General features: G+C 41.6%; 1 protein-coding gene across 1 annotated transcript; it reads right to left on the reverse strand.

The window, feature by feature from the left end:
- Nucleotides 1-6,035: 6,035 nt before the first annotated feature.
- On the reverse strand, nucleotides 6,036-21,734 carry LOC136059030 (carbonic anhydrase 2). Its single transcript, XM_065752899.1, has 7 exons — nucleotides 21,599-21,734; nucleotides 21,049-21,246; nucleotides 11,041-11,159; nucleotides 9,864-9,956; nucleotides 9,031-9,093; nucleotides 8,076-8,231; nucleotides 6,036-6,885 (listed from the first exon to the last, which is right to left on the reverse strand). The coding sequence occupies exons 1-7, from the start codon at nucleotides 21,630-21,632 to the stop codon at nucleotides 6,766-6,768; spliced, it is 783 nt and encodes a 260-aa protein (XP_065608971.1). The 5' UTR covers nucleotides 21,633-21,734; the 3' UTR covers nucleotides 6,036-6,765.
- Nucleotides 21,735-25,852: the final 4,118 nt, after the last annotated feature.

Here is a 25,852-nt window from a genome sequence, read left to right on the forward strand (position 1 = left end):
CAGGAGAGGGTCTATCTCTGCTTTCTGTGTAATCTGTCAGCCTTGGCATGTCTGTCATGTCTCTCAGGGTCACCTTTCATGCTATTTCCATCATTGTTATCCCTGGTCCGAGAACCCTTCTGGTACCAAGTCCCACACAAATTATTTTTAATTTGATTCTAGATCTTCACTAATGGAATGTGGATGGTATTGTGCAACAAATTTTCCATGTCCTTGAATAATGACTGAAGTTGCAAGACTCATTAAAACCTGCCCTTCAAGGAAAATATTAATATCCACCTGTCTGCTCCAATCATTTGTTTCTTACATACTGCCTGCATGCCTTTTTTTGTTTTAGGGTGTGAGTTCGAAAGAGGAGACTGCTTCTTGTCATACACATACACAATGCCCACAGAGTGCAATATTATAAAAACAGTGCACATATACTGCTTCTCTCAAAATGCCCTGAGAATGTATTTGTATTTTTTAATATGGCGCAGCACAATGATGACCTTGCTGATCAAAACTGATTCTCTCCTGGAATCAGTAGCAGCACTGTTATACCATGTTAGCACTGAGCTCTACTTGAGCAAACCATCTGTGGCATCAAGGCATCACGGCTGCCCTTGAACATGTTACCATCATACTGAAAGAGGAAGGAGGACAGGGCTAGAGCATCCAGTTGAAAATAGATTAAAAATATATCAAACACGCAGTGTAAGCGACTGCCATCAGGTGCTGCCTGTGTGAGATGCTGTGGTTTGAAAGAGGAAGTGGCTGATGTTAGAGGGTCCATGGGAATTTTTCAATAAAGCTACTGCCTGTATTTTCATCACTGCTTGTTTCTGTGATATTAGACTTGGCACAGCTGTTGCTTGCAGGGCTTTTCTTTGAAGGGTTAGAAAATCCTAAAGCTGTCATTTTGTGAGCGATACTCTTCTATAAACTGTTTGGACTTCTATAAATATTGCTGACTCCATGCAGGGCATTATTATCTAATCTCCCAGGGAACATCTCTAATCACAGTCTGCCCGCCCATGTCAATCTAGGACACATCCAACCCTTAGAAATAGCAGTGGAGAAATCATAAAATGTTCTAACACATGGAGTTGGCAGACAAGTGTGAGACAAGATCACAAACTGTGCAAAATGAACAGTTTGCAGTGGAACATGCTTCCCTCTTTCCTCCATCAAAGACGTATCTTATAGCTTCAAATTAACACATGAAGCTTTTTTTTTTTTTCCTTTTTCCCTCTAAGTAAATATCCCCTAAATCAGAGTAACCTACCTACCTGACAGTAACACAATTAGCTACAACTAGATAAAATATCAGATACTGGTCTATGCTGAAAGTGGTCACCTTTTTGTTATAGATACATAAACAATTTTCCAGTTTTAATAGGTCAGATTGTTATGTTAGAATGGTTGTTAAGTCTGCTGTGAAACAATTCCAAGGATGAATTATAAATTTATATGAGTCAATAATGAAGGGAAATAAAGGTCAGGAAGAGCTGAATGGTGCCATTCACACTTACCTTATTCAACTCATCATTCTGGAAATGGATAATGAATGCTAGGGAAATTGTTTTCTTCATCTCTGAGTTGGCCTTGTCATATATGTCTTCCTTGAAAACACTATCCATTGAGAGAGAGTCTAAATGCAAATTGTGAATCTGTGAGCAGCCTACATATTGTCTTATGTTGGAGAAGACTTTTGTGAGGATTTTCAGGGGAAGTTCTCAAAGATTATCCACTTAAAAAAAATCAAAAAATAAAAAATGTTCCCTGGTGGACCACACAGGTGTCTTGCATTGTTTGGTTCAACACAAAAGTACTTCATCTTCAGCAAACATACAGCATTGGCAGCATTCCAGGTAAATAAGCTTGTGACGACAAGATGATAAATATATAGTTGATTTTGGTTGTCGCTGCCATTACTTAGGGAGCAACCTTGAAGTGTGACAAATCTGATTAGAACAAATGGGAAAACAAGGAAGCACATTTTCAGAACTCTTTGGTTGCTTACATGTAAACCATAACCTGCTTATCCCTCACTTTCCTTCAAAAATCACTTAGCATTCCTGCCCTAGTGAGCTGATTTTTGGTGTGATACAAAGGTATCACGTGACAATTATGTCTGACAAACACAATCCACTACGATGACAGATAGTTACAGAAACTGAGTTCATTCTTTCACTCAACGTATGATTTTTTTCTTGCACATTGCTTTAGAAAACAACTACAGTGGCCTCATTCTTGGTGTATGATTCACCATGATGGCCTAGAGAAGCTACCTTACAAGCCTTGTAAGAGGCAGGTTTTTTTGCATCAGTAACTCACTATTACAGCACCCACTTTCAACTCAGTCAGTTGCATAATGTGACCGAGTTGTTCCACAGTGTACATGTGCTCGTGACCTAGAGTCTCTTCTGCTCCACATCATCTCTTCAGGTCAATTTCTCATGAGCCCTAGAGGAAGGCCCACTGCAGGAGGATTTTAATCAAAAGCATGGTTATTGCTGTTATTGCTTTGCCTTATGTATTAAAAAATAAATAAATAAATAAAAATAACCCACCTTCTGGGGTAACTGGAATTCCAACCCATGTCACAAAGACTGTAACACAGTGAACTGTTACAATTCGAAGACAAGGATTATCAACTTTCACTTAAACATTAGGTCAGAAGCAGATAACACTCACCATAAATTTCCGAGGTATCCAAGCACTGATATTAGAATTCCAGCTGGGACAGGAATACTTAGATGCATAACACCATAATAGCTAAGAGTGTGGGTGGATGCTGAACCACAGTCTGTTTACCTATCCCTTACATCTGACTAAAGCTGTCATTGCGTAAATATCAGGGCAAGCTGCACAGCACTGCTTCTCATGATTCTCCAGTGGTACAATGACTGTTAATATGGCTTAATGCTCTCTCTCTCTCTCTCACTGACCTGAAGAGATGATACAGAAGTGTTCCTGCACTGCAAATTCATGCTGTGGATTATTTTAGGTAGCTTGTTCAGTTTCCAACTGTAGATGCTCACTCTCTCCCTTGGCTGGGATGACCTGACCTCCACAAGTGGCCACACAGTAGAGTTGTCTACATTTCCAGCAATAAAAACCCATTACGTCTAAAGATGAGCTTCTCCACATGCTCCAGCTTGAATCTAGACACTTCTGAGCAGCTGAGTGTATTCCTTACAGTCCATTCCAGATGGACCAAGCAGGTGCTGACCATATGCTTAGAACATACCTATGGCACTAGACCACATAACAAGTATTATCAGGGAATAATGACAGGAATAATTTTTTCTTCAGTTGCTCAGTGTCCAGTATAAATAACAGGTACCTCTTCCTGATGGATTTTTAGACCTGCTGTCTCCAGGGTACTATCCTGGACAAAAAGTCGAGAAGAGCCTTCCTTAGTTTTGCCTTTGGTAAGTCAGCATGTACATGAGATCTTTGCTGGACCATAGGAAGAGAGCAAAATTTGGAGTGGCTGAAAAAATGAAAAATATGTAACATTCTAACATAGTGGCATCTGTCAGCAACAGAAGAGAAGGCTGGTTCAAGACATAGTCTCAGTTTTTGGGAACAGAATAGGATATTTTTTAATTGCAGCAGTGATTAGAACTTCATAGACATTTACAGTTTTTACCCTAGCCGTTAGGAAGGACTTCACATTATTTATCACTCACTAGCCTGGTGAGAATATCACCTCAGAAAGTCTTGTTACCTAATGGTTAGGATGTCTCAGTTGTCAAGGCATGGGTTCAAATTTAGAAATCTGGAGCTCTTATATTTTAATTTTGAGAGCGCCATAACATGCAGTCATTATTCAGAGAGCAGGGTTGCCACCTTTGAAAGCAAGTTCTAGCACACATGCAAAATTCCAGGAATAAAGACAGTGTTTGTGACAGCAAACGAACACTTAGCTGCAGTTTCAGCAAACTTTCTGAAATAACTGGGTCATAAGCATCTAAGTCTCCATCCATAGAGATAGAGATAGAGACTCCATCCATAGAGATGGAGACTGCTCGAGCAGGGATTGGACCAGATGGCCTCCAGATGCTCCTTTCAACCTCAGCCACCCTGTGATTCTGTAAGATGTTTCCTGCCAGCTTTTTTTAGCCGCTTTAAACCAGAATGTCTTGGATCTATGATTCTAATTTTTAGAGGTGTAACATCCCCTGCAATTTTAAAGGCTGTAAATATGGTGCTCAGAACTGCGAGTGACAGTCAGAAAGGTTAATCAACACAAAAAATTCCTGAATTATTCAGCATAGTTGTAGGAAGAGAAGAGTACCTCCAGAGCTCCATTCAGAAAAGCTGAAGTTGGAACAAATGACATTGGTAAAGGAAGGTTTTCCTGTGTTTTTCATTTGTTTGCTTTGTTTTTTTTATTATTTATTTATTTTATTCTTTTGTTTTTAAATTGGAAAGCATTTCAGAGAGGGATATTTGGCAGAATTTTCTGAAAATTTGTGGACACACTCTGAAAAGGCTTCATTCTCACAAAATCACAGAACTGTAGGGGTTGGAAGGGACCTCCAGAGATCACTGAGTCCAACCCCCTGCCACAGCAGCTCCCTAGCCCAGGTTGCACAGGTAGGCGTCCAGGCGGGTCTGGAACGTCTCCAGAGAAGGAGACTCCACCACCTCTCTGTGCAGCTGTGCCGCTGCTCCGTCACTGCACTGGGAAGAAGTTCCCATGCACATTTGTGTGGAAACTTCCTATGCTTCAGTTTGTGATCATTTCCCCTCTTTCTGTTACCACACACTGCTGAGAGGAGTTCAGCCTCATCCCTTTGCCTCCCACTCCTTAGATATTTATAGATGTGGATCCCCTCTGAGTCTTCTTTTTTCAAGAGACTCCCTGTCTTTTTTGCACCAGGGAGCCCAGAACTGAACACAGTACTCCAGATGAGGCCTCATGAGAGCAGAGTAGAGGTAGAGGATCACCTCCCTTGACCTGCTGGCCACACTCTTTGTAATGCATCCCAGGATCTCATTGGCCTTCTTGGCCACCATGGCACGCTGCTGGCTCATGGTCAACCTGTCATCCACCAGGACACCCAGGTCCCTCTCCTCAAAGCTCCTCTCCAGCAGGTCATCCCCCAACCTGTACCGGTGCATGCAATTATTCCTCCCTAGGTGCAAGACTCTACACTTGCTCTTGTTAAACCTTATCTGGTTCCTCTCTGCCCAGCTTTCCAGCCTGTCCAGGTCTCAAAGGTTCTCATCTCACACATCTCAAGATCCCAGGTGCGTCAAGACCCAGCCTACCCAGCTGACATTTTGTAAAATGCAAAGTGATCCCTGATGTGGTAGGAAGCTCATCAATGCATTGCCTTAAAACCTAGTATCAGAATCCAAGCAGATGAGAAATTTGAAGATGACTTTTCTCACAGCAGCTAGGATCTTGGAAAGGAGAGAGTCCCCTCACAGAATTGCTTGGATCCCCTGTGTAGAATAGATTTATATTTAGGTATCTGTTAGGAATATGTTCATGAAAAACATGAAACTGAACAGTGAAGTTACTGGACTCTATCACCTGCTCTGCAATTTTTCTGTTGAAAACTCTTCTGTTGAAATTATTCATATGATATGATACTGTGAGGCAAAAAACCAAAACTTCTTAAAAGGATTTGTTCTTGGTGAAGAAAGAAACAGATTGCATAGACAGTCTGCATGAAGATGAGCCAGTGTTTTTGGGCTGTCACATAAGGGAAACATTTATGCAATGGGTTTGGGAGAAGCTTGTTCAACAGGTCGAACGTCGTTCAAAGTTCTTGCAAGGGGATCTTTTATTGTGCAATCAACTTCAGTGACAATTTGCAAGGGTTGCTCAGAACTAATAACTCCCTCCTGCTTTATAGAAGAGAGCAACTTAAGAAATTTTCTTCCAACACATTCATATTGTTTTGCATTAATCTCCAGGGCCATTGAAACACACTCCTCATATACTGTTTATTAATAATGTTTAGTATGTGATGTTGCAAACAGATTAGTGACTATTTTCTTGAATTGAGGTAACAACTTGGAAGCAAAAATATAAGTATAGATTTATTAGAGAAGTTATCTAAAATACAATTTTATTTCCCTCTTAAATTAGAGCATATATTATTTCAGTGAAAAGATATTTTGTATTCTATGGTAACAATTTTAAAAGATAATACTTAATTTAGGACATTTTTAATTAAAAAAATCCAACACTATATGAAGACATAATCAAGATTGTTGATGGCATGGGTAAAAATGCAAAATGGTCTTCAAAATATTTACATGTCAGTTTCTTAATACCTAAGAAGTCTAATTCTCTGTATTCCTTTTACTTTTCCTTCTCAATATACTTTTTTTTTCCTATACTATACCTATATTTTGTATTCCTGTGCTTTTGACAAAGCTTCAAGTTATCATTAGTTATGTGTACTATCACACCAGTGGATGAGGTTTCTTATAATGGCTTATTTTGCTACCACCATATGCTCTCCCAGACAGACAATATATTGTTTGTTTTACCAAAATGTCAATCGCAGCAAGTCATCGAAATGCACACAGCCTCCCCTCAGGCTTTCCCCAGCTTCACACATTAAAAATCCCTTCCTGTTAGGCCAAGAGCCTTTCACATTTCATTAGCTGGCATTTTAGACACAGAGCAAAAGAGAGAATGAATATGGGAGACAAGATGTTGCTAGGGCACACATGGCAAAGGTTTGATTTGTGCTTAGCAAAAAGGGTTCCTCACAAACACAGCAGTTTCTATGACACTCATTGCTGAGGTTACTGGAAGGAAGCTCTGACTTCTCTGCTCTTCAGAGGCTGGCATGGGCGCCAGTTGTCCACCATGTGGCAGACTGGCTCATTCTCAGCACTGAAGCAAAGGCCACGGAGTTTGCACATCTGTGGAAAAAGGCACAAACATCCTCAAATGCGTACTTATTGCATCAGGACTATGTGAATTACATATCATCATTCCAATTCAGAGGCTCAACTATAACTTTCACCAATGCTAACGATCAAGCGAGACATCCCCATCTGTAACCAGCGTCAACTTAAAGGCTCCCTTAAAAGTTACAGTTTACTAAGGGTACTAATAGCTATGATTACCATTCCCAACAATTCTTTCTTGTCATTTATTCTACCCTTTATTATGTTCTGTCCACCAACAGATCAGTTGAACTTTCTCATCAGCTGAATAAAACCCCTAGAATTATGTGTATAGTTCTAACATGGCTGCCATACATAAAAGAGATTTAAGAGTTTGAAGGGTAAACTAAAGCCCTTCAGGACACATTTATATTTATAGTCTCCAGATTCTATTTATAACTTCTGAGTACACAGATGCTAACCTCAGGATAAAATCTTGCTTCTTTGTAATTTCACTAATGGATGGTGCAGAAAGCTCGGGCCAGGACTGATTTAGTTTGAATGAACTCCTTTCCACTAGGAAGGTTCTATCATCCCCAAGCTGCACAACAGAAAATGGGACAGATGGCTTCTAGAATCTGTAAGTTCTCTCACTTCCAAGCAAGGCAGTTAGGATTTTCATAATTGTGCATGGGATTTACCAGTCTGTTCTGTGATTAATAGTCCTTGTAAAACGAGTTCCGCATATCCTGGAAATGATGGAAGAACTCAAAAATCAACAAAGCAGCTACAGGTTTACAGTATGTGACTGCAGATGCAGAATAAATGCTCTTCTGATACTTGGTAAACCTGCTATTTTCCAGGCAAGGATTCGCAGATGTGTGACTTGTGCATGGACAGCAAACATGTTGATACTCACAGTACCTGCTAGAATTACCCTACACGAGTAAATAGTCTTTTCATGCATTCTACCTATTTCCTACATTTTTTACAACACAGCAGCTCTGACTCGATTAAATTTTTAAAACTCTCCAATTGGACTTTGTCCAAATGGTGGACAATCTTTCATTTTACATCAACCTCCGCTTCCACTTCTGGCAGAGCTCACCAGACAGATAACCACTTCAGATTCATATTTCTGTATGACAAGAGCTGTTTCAAGGATCACTTGGAGGAAAGAATCAAAGCAATCAATATGACTGGCACTATTCCCAGAGAGCTACCTGCTCAGAGCTGACAGTGATGGGCTCCTTCAGCACGTGCCAGATCACACATTCAAGCAGTGGTGGAGTGGTCAGGGAGCCAGGGTATGTCCAATAGTCTCTGCATGCAGGCAGCAATCCAGTAGGGTCAAAGTTTGTGAAAGAAGCTTGCTTCCCCTGCAATAAGTAGGAAGACTATTGTCAAGCAAAAGATGACATACAAGTACTGGGTTTGTCACACTGAAAACTTCCTAAAGAAGCGAGAAACTGATTTTGGCATACAGAGTTGAGTACCTCTTACAGTACTGGGATTATGTACTTTCAACACTATATCCCTTATTTTTCTTAGGTCAGTCAAGACATTTCAGCATTTAAACTGTTGGATTTATGGGCTTTTCCTTTATAGATGTAACCTGATCAAGTCTGAAGGAAAGCTGAGATTTCAGATGCAGGGTACACTGGGAATACAGAAACCGAGATACCCGCTGTCTACTGAAGAAAACAGCAACAACCACTTATGTCAAAAAGAGACTGATGACAAAGGTTGAAGGGTAGTCTCGTCCTTTACCTTTTCCGTCTATGGTTCTCATTGGCAAAGGCCTTCACCCACTATGATGGTACTTAATTACTAAATAAATACCTCTAGCTTCCAATTACTCAGCACATTAAGATCTAATATATGCTTTATACAATATTTAAAATACAAAAGGCTAGTTTTTATCCTGATCAAACTTTTTTATCTGGAAGATAATTCCTACCTACAGGCTTCAATGCAGCTGAAAGACAAACAAATGTAGTCACAAATTACCTGCCCTCTACCATAATTTTTTAACATCTTCAGCTTTAACAATTACAGGATCATTTGTGCTGATTGTAGGATTTTACTCTCATAAATGCAATGAACTGGGAAGAAGCAAAGAATCTACTTTCCTAGACCAAATGATTGTGCCTGGTGGCATTCAACACAGAATATTACCTTGGTTTGAATGGAGTTCAGAGCATCAACAACTTTCTGTATTTCAGGTTTGGCATTTCCTACCTGTAACACAAATAGCATGAAAAGAACTTAACAGCACAGTTTCACGGCACCTCAGTTTTCTGTAACAATTCTCAAGGACACATTTTGTAGCACATTTTCATAGCACTGTTTCATTACATAACAGCAATATTAAGCAGAAGTGACTGGAACTGTCTCCATAAAAATCAAGCCAGTTGACAGCACAAATAGGTCAGCTGAGGACACTGGTCAGAATAAAATTATTATTTCAATTCACAGCATGTGGATTTATTTTTAAATTTGAGCTATTATTTTTTCATAGAAGTCACCCTCTTAATAGAAGACAGTGAGGTCAGGACAGAGTGCATACAGCTGGGTTACAGTCATCTTCAAACAGCTCTGAAGACAATTTGGCTGATAGAAAATGCTCTGGACATTTAACAATAGCAGAGAAAATAGTTGCTATTTAGGGTGGTCTTACTACTGATTCATATATATATACAATTTGGTCAGCTATGCAAATCATTTCACTGCCCAAGTCACAGCACTGCAACTATGATGGAGGCAAGCATGCTGCTGTAGGGTCATCACAGTAATGGATCACAGCCATACACTCCACTGTAGGTGTACAGTTTTTGCATATAAAGAAAGTGAAGAATTTGAAATATCTTCTTGTCTGTTCTTATGAAGCATAAAATAAAACTGCTTTATTCTATGTTTTTTATTCTAGGTTTTAGGCTCCTGGTTCCACATGCAACACAATAAACATACTATACTAATGCAAATAATAGAAAAAAATAAGCTTAACTAACCTTCATGAAGATGCCCACCACAGCCAAACCATCAGGATGCTTCACAGCTTCAGCAAATTTGCCATATTTTACATTCCAGTGAACAATATGAAGCTAGGAACAAGAAAACATGGAGCACTGTGAAAATTATATTCCATCCATAATATTTTACAAATGAGGATGCGGGAAAGTAATTTATTAAACATTAAGAGCAGATGGTGTTTTACTGCTGAGATTTAAAACTTTTGTGTACAGTTAAAAATTTGTTACATAATTCATTAACTTTGAAGTTTCATTTATGCAAAGAGATTTCCGTCATGCACTTTATTTTGCTTCTGACTTTTGCTCCCAGAAGAGTTTTAAATGCAAACTGTGGGCTGCATCTTCCTGTTTTTAGTCTGGTAAAACTTTTATCTTTATGATGATTCTTTCCTACATGCAGCGTGCAGGATTTTGACACTTCTAATATAGCCAGGTATTCACAAGTTCTTAACACAAAGACGTGGTCCTGCAGTGTCAGGGCAGAGAAGATGTTAAATATAGATCTGACCTCCACTCTAAAACAAGCAAACAAACAAACAAAAAAAAACCCAGAAACAAAACAAAAAAAAGTCCAGTCCTTTCATGGGAAGCCTTTAAAAAGGATATCACAAAGGTACTTAGGCCACATTAGCAAGGATGCTTCTTTACTTTTTATTTCAATGTTATTTATAATTGAAGTTCAAATGGCTGTTTCCCAATGTCTGGGACTCAAGTCAAACAAGTAGTTATGGTACTGTGAACACATGGGAGGCAATGGCAGGATTTTTTTTTTTTTTTATCTAGATACACCTAAAGTGAATTCTACCTCATGGAAAGCAGCAAAGCTGATAAATCTGTGGGGCAATTCCCTCTATCTGTCCATTCAAACTGCAGTCACGTTCAGCCAACGTGTGCATTTATGAAAGGGTGAAGAAGGTATTTCACAGCAGTCATTCATTTCTAACTGCTGTATTTGCAAAGAGGTGGTTCTAATGTGGCACTGCACCAAAATCTTCCATGGTATTCCCCACAGTTTCTTGCCCCACGAAGGTTTGTAGAGTTATTGCTACCACAGTGGAAGGCTAAAAAAAAACAAAAACAAACAAACAAAGAAAAAAAACCCACCATCAAAATACTCTTTACACACAAAGGACTGGAAAGGCAAAGCACATCCTACCTCTGCATCGTACTTCACGCCATCCACAGTGTGCTCAGAGCCCTGGCCCTCACAGGATCCCCAGTGAATGTGAAACTGCACCAACCTGTAGACTCCATCCAGCGCTCCTCCTTGCAGCACTGCAAAGCAAAGAGCCTCCATTAGCACCTCCTGGCATGTCTGCTATTGAGCCTCACTTCCGAATGGAACATCCACTCAAGTCTCCCAAGCGGAGTAGTTTATTGCTCTGCATGCTGCCATGCTACTCTAGATTGTCTTCAATGGTATGCTGCTGCAAAAAGCCCAAGTCAATAACAAACATATGAAACCGTAAGTGACTTCACAGTGAGTGTCCTCAGCAATTAAGCATGCTAGTATTACAGGTGACGAGGTAAGAGTTAAGGATGTAACTTTTCTGTCACCAAATAAATAATAAAGTCCAAGAAAAAGACTAGTAATTGTAAGTGCCCTACATAAGGTTATTCTGTGAAAGTACACCTGAAGACCAAATCATCTTTAACTTAGTAACATACTCTGTCCCTCCATTTTGGGCACTTCATCCATTAAGGCAAATCCTGCAAATCCTGTGGTGAATTGGATCAAGTAAAACGCTTTTGACTACAAATTAAACCCAAACATTTGGCTGTGGGCAGATGCAAGGTAACATGCTGGGCACAGAACAAGACATTACAAAGATCCAGCTCCATCCATCCCATCTTCTCCTCCCCAGTAATGAGTTTAAGAGAACGGTGGTGAGAATGGCAATGCCTGCAGAAGCCATTTCTTTTTTTTAAAGTTTGGCTTGGAAATGAGGCATTAACTTATGCTCTCCACTATCTGACACTATCTCTGTGATGTGACTGACATAAGTGGGGAGCCCAGCCACACATTCAAGCATACAAGAGTAAGCTCCTGTGTTCTGCTTGTTAGCTTTAACCTTGTACTTACTCTGTGACCAATCACCATAATATGCAGGATCAAGCCCCATTACTGCCAAATGCTGAAGGCACAGGCAACGTATCCTCCAGCGCAGCATAAAGAATGGAACAATAACAAACACTTCTGTTCAGTGGAGCTGAATATATATCTAAGTTATTAGGCCAAGGCTTCACACAGGTTTGAGCTTTCTTCTTCTAAGAGTCTCAAATTCACTATTAAATCTTTGAGATGTTAATCCTTAAAAATCAGAAATATTTTTAAAATACCAATTGAAATGCTCTCTATATATTACAGATCTATTTCTCTATATAGGTACGTAATTATATATAAATAAAGTGACAGAAGAGTGCTGACATGAGGTGTTAGATATATGTGTGCTCTGTGCATGTGCCACAAACAAAATGATTTTGTGGAGTGAAGAAGATGCTTGCCTCTAGGTTGGCAATAAGTCTAGACACATAACTATCACACGTGCAGGTGTGAAAATATAAACCAAATGCAGAGTGGAAAAGGTCACTGTTCAGATTTATTCTGACTGTATGAAAGCACAGATAAACATAGCTGTGGATACTTTGAAATGGAGGAACTCAAAATGGCAAGGATTTGACTAAACAACGGGAATACATGAAATTTAGATGTAAGAAGTATGAAACACATTAATTTCCACTTGTGTTCATTACACATGCAGAATTTTGTTCAGTGGACGAATTTAGTGTTTGCCCAGAGCTCCTTCTCTGGCAAATGATTTCAGAAGTCTGCCAACACACATTTCTGTTTGAAAAATGGGAATATATGTTCCACTATGGTCTTTATAATTTCACTGTACATAGCCAACAGAGCAAGACTTACCCTGCCTATTGCCAAACTATGTTATACAAAGAAGAATGACTGCTAGAAATAATTAAATAGGCACATATTTTATACTATTTCTGTATTTCTACACGTAACAATTGCCAAGGAGCACAACTGTTTCAAGTACAGTACTACAATTGTGTGTATCAGTTTTTTTTTCTTTCCTTCAGAATGGTTACTGTTAATGTGCTACACCTTTGCAGATGCAAAATCATTTAATCCACACAGTAACATGTTTAATTTAAAAGTCATTCCAAGGAGTTTCAATTCCTTTGGCAAATGGGCTTGCTGCTTGTTGCAGATACAAATGGACCACGGTCCCACCATTCCCGAACTTCTGAAGCACCAGCATAGCACAGATTAATCTGCCATTATTAATCAATAGACAGCATGCTGAAGAGCAGAACCATGCAATATTCTCAAATCCATTTGCAGTGTTATTTCTACACAAAGTTTGCTATAGCTTCATAAAACTCAAAAGATGCACAAAGTCTCTTTGCAGTTTTTGCTTACTTTTCTCATTCTGTGGTTCTCAAATCCAGCACTAGCTTATTTTGTGTCACAGCAGAGCATTCAAAGAAAGTAATAATTAGATTAGTGTGAATGAATACAAATTCAGCAGGCTTAGTTACACAACAGGCCTTCTTGTTCTAGCCTCAATTAAGCAGTTATTATTTTTCCTTAATATTTTCCAGTCTTTCCAAAGAAGTTTAAACATAAAACACAAATTTGTTTTGTTTTAAAAAAAAAAAAAATCATGAATAAACATTACCAGCTTTTGTAAAGCAAAAACTGGAGCATCTGAGCAATGTTTCCACTGGGAACTTCTCTACCCCTGTCCCATGTGACACTATCAGTTCAGGCCCCACTGGAAACAGAAGCCCAGCTCCCCGCTCCTCTTTTTAGAGGGATGGGAAAATTCTGATCCATATTTGAGTACCTAAGCATTAAATCTCTTGTTTAGATTAAGAAATAGTAACTTTTCTCAACCCTCTACCATTTACTAGTAGCATCCAGCAATTATATTGCACTGCTGCTACGTGCTCTCATAATGTTTTTTAAATTAGGTGAAAATAAGTAATAGCAGAGCTAATTTGGAAAGCTAAACAACCACACAAACAGTTCTATTAATGTCTGTGGGATTTCTGGGGTAAAGGAGGTGAACTATCTTAGTCTCCATTACGTGCTCACAGGATATTTGAAAATGCACAGAAACCAAAGGGCATCCTGTTGCACCTGGGACCGCTGCTCACAGAGGGCACACAATCTCACCGCTGTTCCCAAAGGCAGTTACCTTTCCCATGCAGAACAAGACAGCTTTACAGAAAATTCTGTGGACCACTTCATATTTTTCGTAAGGAAGTGACAGCAGCCTCATGTGCTAAGTTTGGTAGGGATACCAAGCAATTACTGTAGCTCCCTGCATAAGGATGTAACAGAGGAAGGGACTAATAAACCTCACTGAAGCAAAAAACTTGTCAAAGTAATCAAAATGGCTGAACTATAAGATTGCTTCCTGAGACAGAATGAATTCCTTCCTGTTACACAAATCAGTGTGATAAGAAAACACTATTCTAAAGTTCATGATTCTGAGATAAAGCTGAAAGGAAATCACTGACAGCAAAACTCCCTCCAGAGGATGAAACAACGGGCCCACTGCAGCATGATGGATATCAGAGCTCAAAATAGAAAAGGTTGTTCTAACTGATACCACCAAACTAAAACGTATCAACAAGACAGCTTAGTATGTACCTTAGCACAGCCCAATGCACACAGATCACTGTGGCATAAAGAAAGCCATAGTATTTTATCTGCCTCCACTAGAGGTAGGTGTGTATGTATATAGCATTATAAATATATACACTTAATGTACATATTGTGCATATACTTATAATGTTAATGTGCAGGCATTTGTGTATACAAATGGTCCAGCAGAGATAAAGCAGAAAAACATCTCAAGAACCATGTACTATTAATGGCATTAAAAGGCTCTTATGAGTATGCTCAGGGATTAGCCTTGTGTTCTTATGTAAGGATGGACTTCCCTATCTGACAGTCTGAAGGGTTCAGTTGAGGTGAGTTGTCACTTCTGTGAAACGTGGAGTATAGAACATGACATTTTGTGAGATGTTTCCTTGTTCACGTTATCTCTTTCAAACATTCCTCCTAGGACACTATATCATGACAAGCAGGAGAGTTAGAGAGGACGCAAGCTTATGACGTAGAGATCACACTTGCAGAAAACATCTGCAATGAGCTTCACCAAGAGAACCTACGTAATTGGTATCTCATAAGAAAAAAAAGCCCTGCTGTGACCTTGCTAGGGGGCTAACTTGATAAGGTAGCAAGGATGTTCCGGAGAGATAGACCAGAATTAAACGAGCGCCGAAGTGTACCATGTCTGCATACGTGTGTATCAGCAGCTGCTCAGTGATTTCAACTCAGCCCTGCTGAACTACTTGGCACAGACTGGGCAGCAGCCAGACAAGGCTCTGACCTACTTAACCATCCTAAGTCATTCAGGTTCAAGCCTTTCTTTGTCAGCTCTTCAGGTTATTTGTTTGCGCAATTCCAACAAATATCCAAGTGGGAATTCTTGTACACATGTAAGTGTTAGCATACATATACACCTGTACAATAGGAAGCATCCACTTGCCATCAGGAGTGAATTAAGGGGAAGTGGCTATTAAAAAGAACAGAACACACTTTAAGCTACTTATAGGTGCAGCTTGGGAGTACTAAACACATGAAAATTTGACATCACGTTATGACCAATTTATTCACATGATGTATTGTCCCCAGTATAAGAAGGGAACTATTCATTTCATATGGTGAAACCCATTATTCTCAGGGCTAGGAAAGATTTTTCACGTGTTGTAAAGCACTGTAGGGAATCCCTGATCAGCGTTCAATCTTCACCTTTCAACCCACGTAATTTGACAACGGCTTCCAAAGTACTGAGTTGGAAGTATTAAGATTCTCTTAAGAGTAACAGCTGGCTTCATTTCTGACAGTTTTAACTGGAACACTTACCTCAGAAGTTGCTTACAGTACTGGAAATCATGCATTGTGATTGGACATGGTGCCCATGCAACCAAGATAATTAAGGATAAGCAAACCGAAGGAAGATGTGAGTATGGCCTCTAGTCACTCAGCACCCCTTTCACTTAACTTCATAAGCGAGCAAATCGGTTGGAAAGAATAGCCAAGGTGAAATCTAGCACTAGGAAAAAAGTCTTTTTAAGACATAACACAGCCAAGTGGCTCTTAGCTGTTTTCTCCTGGTTTTGTATTAAAAATGCCTCTAGAGTGGGAATCTGGAAGAGCAGAAAGAAGTCAGCAGGATTCGTACATGCACAACCCATGACAAGTTCCTGCCTAGAAGCTGGACACATAAATAAAACAGATAAGTAAAGCAAGCCAGTTAAAGGCAAGAAGGGCACTTATGAGCTCTGTAAAGAAATGAAGGCCCAAATTAAGCAGTACTGACCCCAAGCCCTACCATTTTCCTTCCTATTTCCCTGAAGCACTATACTCAAGCCACTTTCTTGCTTAGACTTTGCAACTTCTACTGATACTGAACACAGAAATTACTCAATGATTACACGCACTCTGGGACCTCTGACTTTCTCTTCAGGCACTGCACAAAAATACCTGTGACATATAAGCTGGTGTCTGAACACAGTCCCCTAGAGCCATAAGTAATCAGTTCCTTGATTTATAACTCAGATGGGTAATGACATTGCATAGCCCATACTGTACTGTGGAGCTTCAAGCTGTGACTATATACCAATAACCTCCAATATTATTCTGGTGTAGCTAATGTTACAAGTACAGAGCTAGGAAGCCTAAAAATAGATGCCTGGCAGTGACTTTGAGTAAAAGCTTTGCCTTAAAGGCAGCAGATCTGCACATTTCTTCCTCAATTCACCTGCTGGGATGGAAGTGTAGGAAAAAAGCAACAATGGCACAACTTCCAGTGTAAGCCTCTGCCAAACATACACTGCTACTGGACCGACTGTTGGCAACAAATACAACAAAACAGATTGGCCTGTTTACAAAGAGAGAGTCAGAATTCAAGATAGTTGAAGGATCTTCATTAGTGTTTTCCATTATAGAAGAGCTGAGTAATCAATTATGACTGCTGAAAGTCCTCCAAGGAATGCTAGTACCAAGGTTAATAAAGTATTTTCATTTCCCAGGTCTCCTCCTAATTGCAAAGCTCCAACATGACTGAATTTCTGTAAAAATGTCAGATTTACTTGAAAGCCCATGTTAGACTTCAGTATCTCCAGCACAGCAGTAAGAAAAGAAGAGGAAACAAAGATATTCACATGCAGAAGTGACTAGCACATATAGCAAGGTCTTTAGAGGGTTACTATTCACTTCTGACAAGTTTTAAAGCTAAAACACAATACAGCTTGTACAATACAATTATGGAATAATTAACTGCTGACTTCTTTCACAAACACATGAAGAGAGAACACAATACACTGCTCACTGCTATGAGCATCTCCCATTTGAATGTCAGGTTGTAGGTCAACTCTGAAAAGTTTTCCCACAGAACTTATAGTGAAAATAATATGACTATTGCAAAATTGCCTTTCATGCTTTTGAAGCTTACTTGAGCAAAGTCACTTCCTGTGGTTTTAGAGCTCTGAGAAGTCGCCAGTTGTTTCGTCCTTTTAAAGTATATGACACAACACACATTTCCTTATGGCAGACTACATTATGATTATGTAGGTAACTTTAATGAGATACAAAGCTCTCAGTTGCTACAAAACTCCTAAAGAAAGGTGCACTACAATAGGTTAGGGGTTATCAGCACCACTTGCTTGACACATGTGTCCCAATATACAATAAAGAGTAAACCTAAAACTGTATTTCTATTCCTGGTGATAGTTCTTTTTACCATATAGAAGTTTTGCTTTTGCTTTAAGTTATAAATAATTAAACACAAACGTGAACAAATACTTGCACTTTCACACTTGCTACAAGACAATGGACATAAGAATGGATGTAAGAATGCACACAGCAACTGCTGGAACAGAAGGAGAAGAGAAACTGAGGAACAACTGAAGGCAGAAGTTCATTATTTGTTCTCTATATAAGTCAGAGAAAACATAGCAAAAAAGGTAAGGAAAGCAAGAGAGAAGACAATTTAAGAGAAAGTAACAGAATTCCAGCAAATAAAAATGTTCAGAAAGAGGCAATTCCAATTTGTCAATTTACTTCCATACATCAGTTCTACCAACTGTGAAATGTGAAGGGAACAGACTTCAGGACCCCATTGCAGCTTCAGAAGGGGAATAGCACAGCAGCCACATAACCCAAGAAATGCTAAGGCTGTACTGCAAGAACTGAAATAGAAGGTTTCTGTGTAATTGCCTAGGAATAGGGTTGTTGTTTTTTTTTTTTTAAAGCATGCTTAGTAACATCTACATTAACAAAAAAGTAGAGCAAAGTCATGTACAAAAGTGATCACAATTTTAACATTGTAAGGGAAAATTGCATAGGTTACTGGGATAGTTAATTAGAAATTAAGCCAAGTGCTGCATCTGTAGAGTTCTACCTATTAGTAAAGAGATCTTTTAAAAGGGCAGAAAGCAAAAAGAATTCTTCTGAATGGGATATCACTTTAAGAAATGCTATTTTTCACTCTTTAAATGTTTTCAGTTTTTCGTGGATATAGGTAGAAACTCCTGTGTGCAAGCATGTAACATACCAAGTATACAGAAACATAAGCTGGGGGGCAAACCTACCCATAGCAGGGGGTTGGAGCCAAAAATCATCCAGCCCAAGCCATTCTATGAAAATATTTTATATCAAAATTATGAATATTCTGGTAACTCCTTGCTGTGTTTAACAGTATTCTCAGTACTTTCTGAACTGAAGAAATAAGGAACTGCTTTCAGAGAGTTCTATCCAAACCCATTATAGCTTTCTTACCTATTTTCACTACATACTTTTTATCACCAGGACTAATTATGCACACCTTTAAGAGCAGAAGTCATAAAATACTCAGAACCGCCGTGTCATTAGTTACATGCCTGAAGATCCTTAATGAATGGATCTACATCTTTGTGTGCTATTACTCATGCATCCAAGATTATTCACAAATAATGATCTTATCGCTTCATTTTACGCCTACAGCTGCAGATAATTCCTTACTGTGATGGGACAGCTCATGGAAGCAGGCACTACAGCCTGTGGGGAATATTCACAGGATTTTATCCAAATGTTTTCTGTAACACATAACAGAACATCGCATCATCTCTCCTTGCGACTGCTGTCTAACCAGGGATCAGAGAGATCATTATATTGTTAGTCTCAAAATTCAGGAACAGGAGTAAATCAAGCACAGACAAGTCAAAGACAGCTTTATTTTCTGCAAAGAAAGTAGGTTACCCAGTTAGCTGCATACAAATGAAGCAACTACGGGTGCTGCCAGGTAGATTTTAGGCACTGTAAGTTTCAATAGGAAGTGTGATATTGGATTTGCCTTTACTTGGATTCACATAGATCTGTTTAATGCTTTTTTTTTTTTCCCTGAATGCTCATCAGTTTCTGATTCACTAACAGAACTACTGAGAGCATTCCTACTTCCATCCTCTGCCCTCCCACTCTGAGAGCAGCATCGCTGCCTGTCACAAGATCCCTATCACAGATGTTCTGGTTGTGCAGTGCCTTCTCAGTAAGAGCATTCTTCCTATAGATGTTCCTTCAGGTTATTCTATGTTCCTAGCATTCCTCCCCACAGTTGGATTGTTATCAGATACAAACTAGCTTTTACAGTCCTCCCAGCCCTACACAGGCACAGAGTAACCACGCAGTAGCTGTGTTATACTCTGAGGACCCAGAGCTGCTTCCTATGGCTCACTGAGATCAGGTGAAAACAGGATCCCCTTTCTTGTGCTTTTACTCACTGGCCTTATTCCTCCTAGCACTGCTAGAATGTATGAGCATTAACTCCAGCTCCTCAGTGCTTCAGAATACTAAACACTAAGAACTTAGAACATTTTTTTTCCCAAGATCTTTTAAAGCTATACAGATGTGAATATGGATGTTCTTAAGAAATTATACACGGGCTTATGTGTCTATGCATCTGTGAAGCACCTGGCTGACCTGATAAAACTGATCAGTATAAATATCACAACTGAAATACAAATTCTCAGGGCAGCACTGACTGTCTGACATACCCTTGCATAACATTACCTGTGATAAACCCCACATTTTTTTGGTAGGCATGGTTTGTTTGCTTCCAGTGCTATTCCCTAAGAGACATTACTGAGGAAATGCTCAGCAAAACAGGGCACTCTCTCACACAAGTTAAATCAGGCAGCATCTGGAAAAGGCAATGACTTACAGAGAGGCTGGTTTAGTTCTCTAAATTAAAAATAGAGGCACACTCATTGCAGCAAGGTGATTTCTGCAAAGCCAGCCAACGGAAAAGAAAAACACGACTAAGGATAATGTGAAGAACCCTTCCTGCAGCTCTGCCTTAGGTTCCCTTTGCCCATCGTTGGGGCCATTCTCACCAGCTGTGGTGTTACTGTGGGATTTGCAGGACACGGTGCTGTGCTTTGTCACACAACACGACGAGCCATGGGACACAGTGGGACAGCTGCCTGCCAGCAAACTTGGTGGGAATGCACTGGATATATGTTGTCTTTATCTAGAAAGCCTTAAGTCAAGAAACATCAGTGATTTTTGTTTAAGTTACAGAAGAACAAAGAATTATTTCCTAATCATTCTTCTGTTTCTGAACTAACCTGGGAGCATATTGGCTTCAGAGATATGAAATAATATTTTGGTAACCAAAGAAACTATTTCCAAACTATTTCTGCTCCATGCTGGTAACTGTAAGCCTCTGTTATTCCACAGCCCTTTTCCTCCAGCGATGGCTTTTGCACCATCATTAACCATTTGTTCGGTAGCTCACGATCAGCTACACCTAGAACTGTTCTTATAATCCATCTTTTTTTTCCCCCTCCAATTCAAGCCCATACCCAAATGCTCCCCAATTAACTGGGAAGGAAGAGTTTACTTCTATAAGAGTTTAGAGTAGAGCAGCTCAGGCAGCTGTAGCGCTCTTCTAAGAGGAGCCTGGTTTTCCAAATTATACGTATTTTTTGTAACAAAAAAAGAAACCCTGCGGCTTCAGTAGCTGCTCAGCATTAATAGCAGCGTTAGCGACAGCATCGCGCTCTCCCCGCACGCACGCACGGATGCGCTCACCCGACTTGTCGGAGGAGTCGTCAAACTCCACGTTGAAGGAGTGCCCGTTGTTGACGATGGCTTTGGCCGTGCCGGCATCGTAGTTGAAGCTGAGGGGCTTCAGCGAGGGGTCGTAGCGGGCGGCCTTGGTGTTGATAGCGATGGGCGACTGGCGCTCCCCGTTGGCGATGGGGAAGTGCTCGTGCCAGTGCGCGGGTCCTGCAAGACAGTGCGGGGCGGCTCAGCGCGCAGCGGCGGCTCTGGGGGGTCAGAGGTACCGCTCTGCGGAGCGCGACGTCCCCACGGCACCCGAACCGGTGAGGAGAAACCCCGCTGGGGAGCGAGGCGGGAGCGGTCCCCGAGACGAGGGGACGCAGCCGGGTTCCGCCGGGGCACCCTCTGCCCCGTCCCCGCGCGTCGGAACGCAGAGGATGCTCGGCGCGCCGCTCAGGCGCAGGTGGCATCTCAAGGTTACGGGCGCAAAACCGAAGCGCCGCCGAGCTCGGGGAACGGCAGAACCGCGGCGCCGCTTCCCGGGGCAGCGAGGCGTCCCGCCGTGCCCCGCACTCACCGTTGTGACTGTCGTACCCCCAGTGATGGGACATGGTGCGCCGGCCGGCTATCGCAACGCCGTAACCCCGGCGGGCTCTCAGGGGTTTTTATAGGCTCCCGAGAACTCCATGCCCTTCTCCGCGGCCGGAGGAAGGGGTGGGGAGCGCGGGCGGGGGCGGAGGGAGACTTCGCTCGGGGGCGGAGAGAGAGAGGTCCGCTTATAACCCGCGATCCTCCCGCCGCGGAGCCTCGCCGGGCCGGGCCGGGCGCTGAAGCCTCGCAGCGTCCCAGGGACGGGCGAGAAGCGACCGTGTCCCGCACCGCCCCGCATCGCGCCCGCTCCACGCGGGCTGCCGGCCGCGCCGTGGGGCGCCGCGACCTTGGGCCGGGGCAGCGGAGCGGAGCGCGTCTGTGCGAGCGCGTCCGGGGGCGAGCGGGGAGCGCGGGCGGCGTGCCGCTGCTGCCCCCTGCTGGCGGCTGCGGGAACGGCTCTGAGCGCGCGGCACGGCCGAGCGCGGCGGGCGCGGGGTCGTTCTCCGAGGGTGCCGCTTTTGGAAGGGATTCACAGGGGTTTGGAGGCGGGGAGTTGAAGAAGGAAGAGGAAGCTCGAGGCTCTTGCTTGAGAGGGGGCTTTCCCGGTCGCTTTCGGAGGAGGCAGGTAGAGCGGTGCTTGCGTTCGCTCACCTTGTAGGAAATGAGCGCTTATTGCGAGAGCAGGTGACTCACCGCTCCCACGGCTGGACGTGGGAATGGAACTGAGCAGTACGCATTTCGGATGTTTTCGTATTGCTGGGTCCTTTCACTCTGAGCAGTGTCTTATAAACGGGGCGACATTGACAACGCTGTGGTATTTTATCCCATTTTCTTATTAAGGCAGTTTATCCAAATAAGGTTTTTGTGTTCTGCTGTGATTCAGCCCCGGGGTCCAAACTCTGCTGGTCAGTGTGAGTCCGGGATAACGCCACTGCAACGATTCCATCCTTTACATTCGGCATTGTAAGATGTGCATCATTTGTTTTTATTTGTGAAGTGGGGGGTAAAAGAAAGTCCACTAGTACATGTGGTTACTGTTGCTAATACCGAAAGGAACCAGCAGGGAAATTCCATATAAAAGCTGAAGGCATTTCTCCGACTTTTTTGAGTATAAGTAGAAGATATTTAAAGCTTATGCATGATGAACACAGCGTGTGTTCGCTCGCATTTGCATGCCTCTATTCAAGAGGATTTAGCAACTGCAGGACGGAAATGTGGAGGCATAGCTGTACGCACGTAAGTTATTAAGTGTGTGTGATGTGGAATAGCAAATGGAAATGCACGATAAAGGTGTATAGGCAATGCCTTGTTTGCTCATTACATATCCTTTCTGGCAAGCATTTTGGCAGTCACTCACGGAGACGCATGCAGACCCAGGCAGATAAATGTCCTTGAAGAAAAAAAAAAAAACCAAAATACCTATTTATGCTGAAGGAAGGAATAAGATTTCTGTACATTTCAGAAAGCCTCTTTCCATTTAATCTTGTCATAAAAAAATCATTTCAGCTCAATTCCTCTGTACCCTTTATGTGCAGGTCTCTACTGACGTCAGAGGCAGCATCACATAAAGAACAAGGAGAGGATGAAGCACAACACAGTATTTGGCATGGCAGGCTTCCTCAGAGAGCTGCTCAAGGTGCTTACATGGGAAGTGTAGTAGGCAGCACTACCAGGAGACTGGGGTTTTAATTATATTAGTCTTTGTCATATTGCTCCTATGGTATGTGATGTATGCTTAGCACACACAGACATCCATCTGAGAAGTTCAAAGTCTGTAATTCTTAAAATCATGTCACAACTTTTGTTCACTGTTCCTCATGGTCCTTGCAGGCTTATGTCCATGCCAAGAAATTGCTCTTGTAGGCCTGGCTCTGACTGGGGCTCAAGGATGACAAACTCTTTCTTTTCCATCTCTTGCCTGCATCAGGCTCCTCTCTGTGACTCAGGTTTCATGGAAGAGCACAATCACACAGCTGTAGAATGATTTAGGTTGGAAGAAAAATTAAAGGTAGTCTAGTTCCAATTCCCCTGTCATGGGTTGGGCTGCCAAGGCTGTCACCCACTGGATTATACTGCCCAGGATCCCATTCAACCTGGCCTTGAATGCCTCTAGGGATGGAGTATATACTGATTCTCTGGGCAGCATGTGCCCATGCTTCACCACTCCCCGAGTGAAGAATTTCATCTAACCTAAATTTCCTCTTTTAGTTTAAAACTGTTCTCCCTCATCCTATCACTATCAGACCATGTAAAAAGTCAGTTCCCCCTCCTACTTATAAGCTCAAGTACTGGAAGGCTGTAATGAGGTCTTCCCAGAGCCTTCTCTTCTCCATTCTCTGAGTGGAGGAATTGGATGCTGGCAACAGCGTAGTTGAGATAACACTGCGTAAGCTGCTTAACAGGGACAAGAAGCAAGGTGTATTAGCAATGGCAAAAGGACATAATGTACACGAACATACAACTGCAAAAGCTCAAACATCTCAGGTAAATCTACAGTATGATGCATAAGCTCGCCCCTCTGCCACAGTGCTGCTGGAATCCACAGAATGACGCATACCAGTGAGGCCTGCTTGCGTGTACAGAATGTGTAGGAGCAGTTCCTAAAGCAAATGTTCACAAATCCCGTGGCAATAGAAGCATTATAAATACATTTCAAGCAATACAAATACAGGGAACAGATTAGATAATTAATGTGCCATTTTCATTGCTCACGACTTTGACATTAACACTGTGAGTAGAAAAGTTGCCATTGTCATCCAGTCCTCCATTTCTGTACTGTTGCCAACGATTGTTGTGCACATTTATTCTCTTGTTTGGAGCAATCCCTGCACATTGTGAAGGTGTTTAGAAGCTAATAAAAACATTTTTCTTCAGCTCTCTTGTGTTTCTCAGAGTTAGATCATACCTAAATGCGGTAAACAAGCAAATTTACGGATTTCATGAATCATACCCCTAAATGCAAACAGAAGCTGCATTGGTAGCTTCAGTAAATGCAAACTGTTCACTGAGGTACTTCCAAACTGTTCGTGACATTCATCCTTGGCAAATGAACAACACAAAGCTTATGCTTCACTTTGGCCCCATTTGAGTCCTGCTTTGAGATCTCACACATCCCAGCACAGTGGCTGACTCAGCACCAGAAGGAATGCATCCTGTTTGTCCACGATTATTATTATTTTGGAAGTACCGAAATCACCAAAGGTGTCAGCAGAGCTGAAAAAATGGACTGCATGAATAAGCTCAGTTTCTAGACTAAAGCTATCTGTCGTAGTTCAGTGAAATTACATCCACCGAGTAAAGCCCTATACAGTGTAAATACTATGTCACCAAGGGCATTTCATTATTGCCTTTAGTTTTGACAGGAGCATTTAGCTCTGTTGCTCTGAAAGTAATGCTTTCTATTTGTTTCCATGGAAACTGCAACAGATACGAAGAGCACAATAACATTATTTGATAGACCAAAGTCTCAGCTACAAAACATTGTTTTTCAACATAGTCATCACCATTAATATGCATTTTCACCAGCAATGAACAAGAGCCTGCATACTGCTCTGATAATCTAGAGTGGAAGTGGCCCACTGTCACTGTCAACACTGCTGACACACATCACCCACTGCCTCACTGTGCTCTCATTCGCTGCTGGTCTCCATAAATGTCCATCAAGCATCAGTGAAGGCCAATGGGAGGAATTCAATCCCACACCTTTGATTCATACACATTTCCATGTCAGACACCATTTTATCAAACTTCCCCTCTGCTGCCATCTGTCACACAATAAAAATATGCAATGGAATATTGGTGGAAAGGTTCATCTCCTACTGCCATTCCACCAACATCCACCTCTGGTGTTGTGGGCAAACATAATAAAGTAGAAGTCATTATTTGTGGAGCAGAATCACAGAGACACAGAATTGTGGGGCTGGAAGGGACCTCCAGAGATCACGGAGTCCAACCCCCTGCCACAGCAGCTCCCTAGCCCAGGTTGCACAGGTAGGCGTCCAGGCGGGTCTGGAACGTCTCCAGAGAAGGAGACTCCACCACCTCTCTGTGCAGCTGTGCCACTGCTCCGTCACTGCACTGGGAAGAAGTTCCCACACACATTTGTGTGGAACTTCCTATGCTTCAGTTTGTGGCCATTTCCCCTCGTTCTGTCACCACACACAGCAGTCTTCATATCTGTGTACACACCTTCCCATTCCAGGCTGGTATACTGTTTCACCAACCATGCTCCTTGATATTT

The sequence above is a fragment of the Cyrtonyx montezumae genome, unplaced genomic scaffold (genome assembly GCF_038088225.1).
Source record: "Cyrtonyx montezumae isolate F1298 unplaced genomic scaffold, pur_monq_1.0 scaffold_8, whole genome shotgun sequence".
In the NCBI taxonomy this organism is placed as follows: Eukaryota; Metazoa; Chordata; class Aves; order Galliformes; family Odontophoridae; genus Cyrtonyx; species Cyrtonyx montezumae.

Bases quoted from the DNA above. Each gene is read 5' to 3' on its own strand.
- LOC136059030 (XM_065752899.1), bottom strand. From the start codon at position 21,632: ATGTCCCATCACTGGGGGTACGACAGTCACAACG. The intron at 21,247-21,598 runs GTGAGTGCGGGG...ACTGTCTTGCAG, and splicing joins GGGGTACGACAGTCACAACG to GACCCGCGCACTGGCACGAG. The intron at 9,094-9,863 runs GTTAGTTAAGCT...TTTGTGTTACAG, and splicing joins TGGTGGGCATCTTCATGAAG to GTAGGAAATGCCAAACCTGA.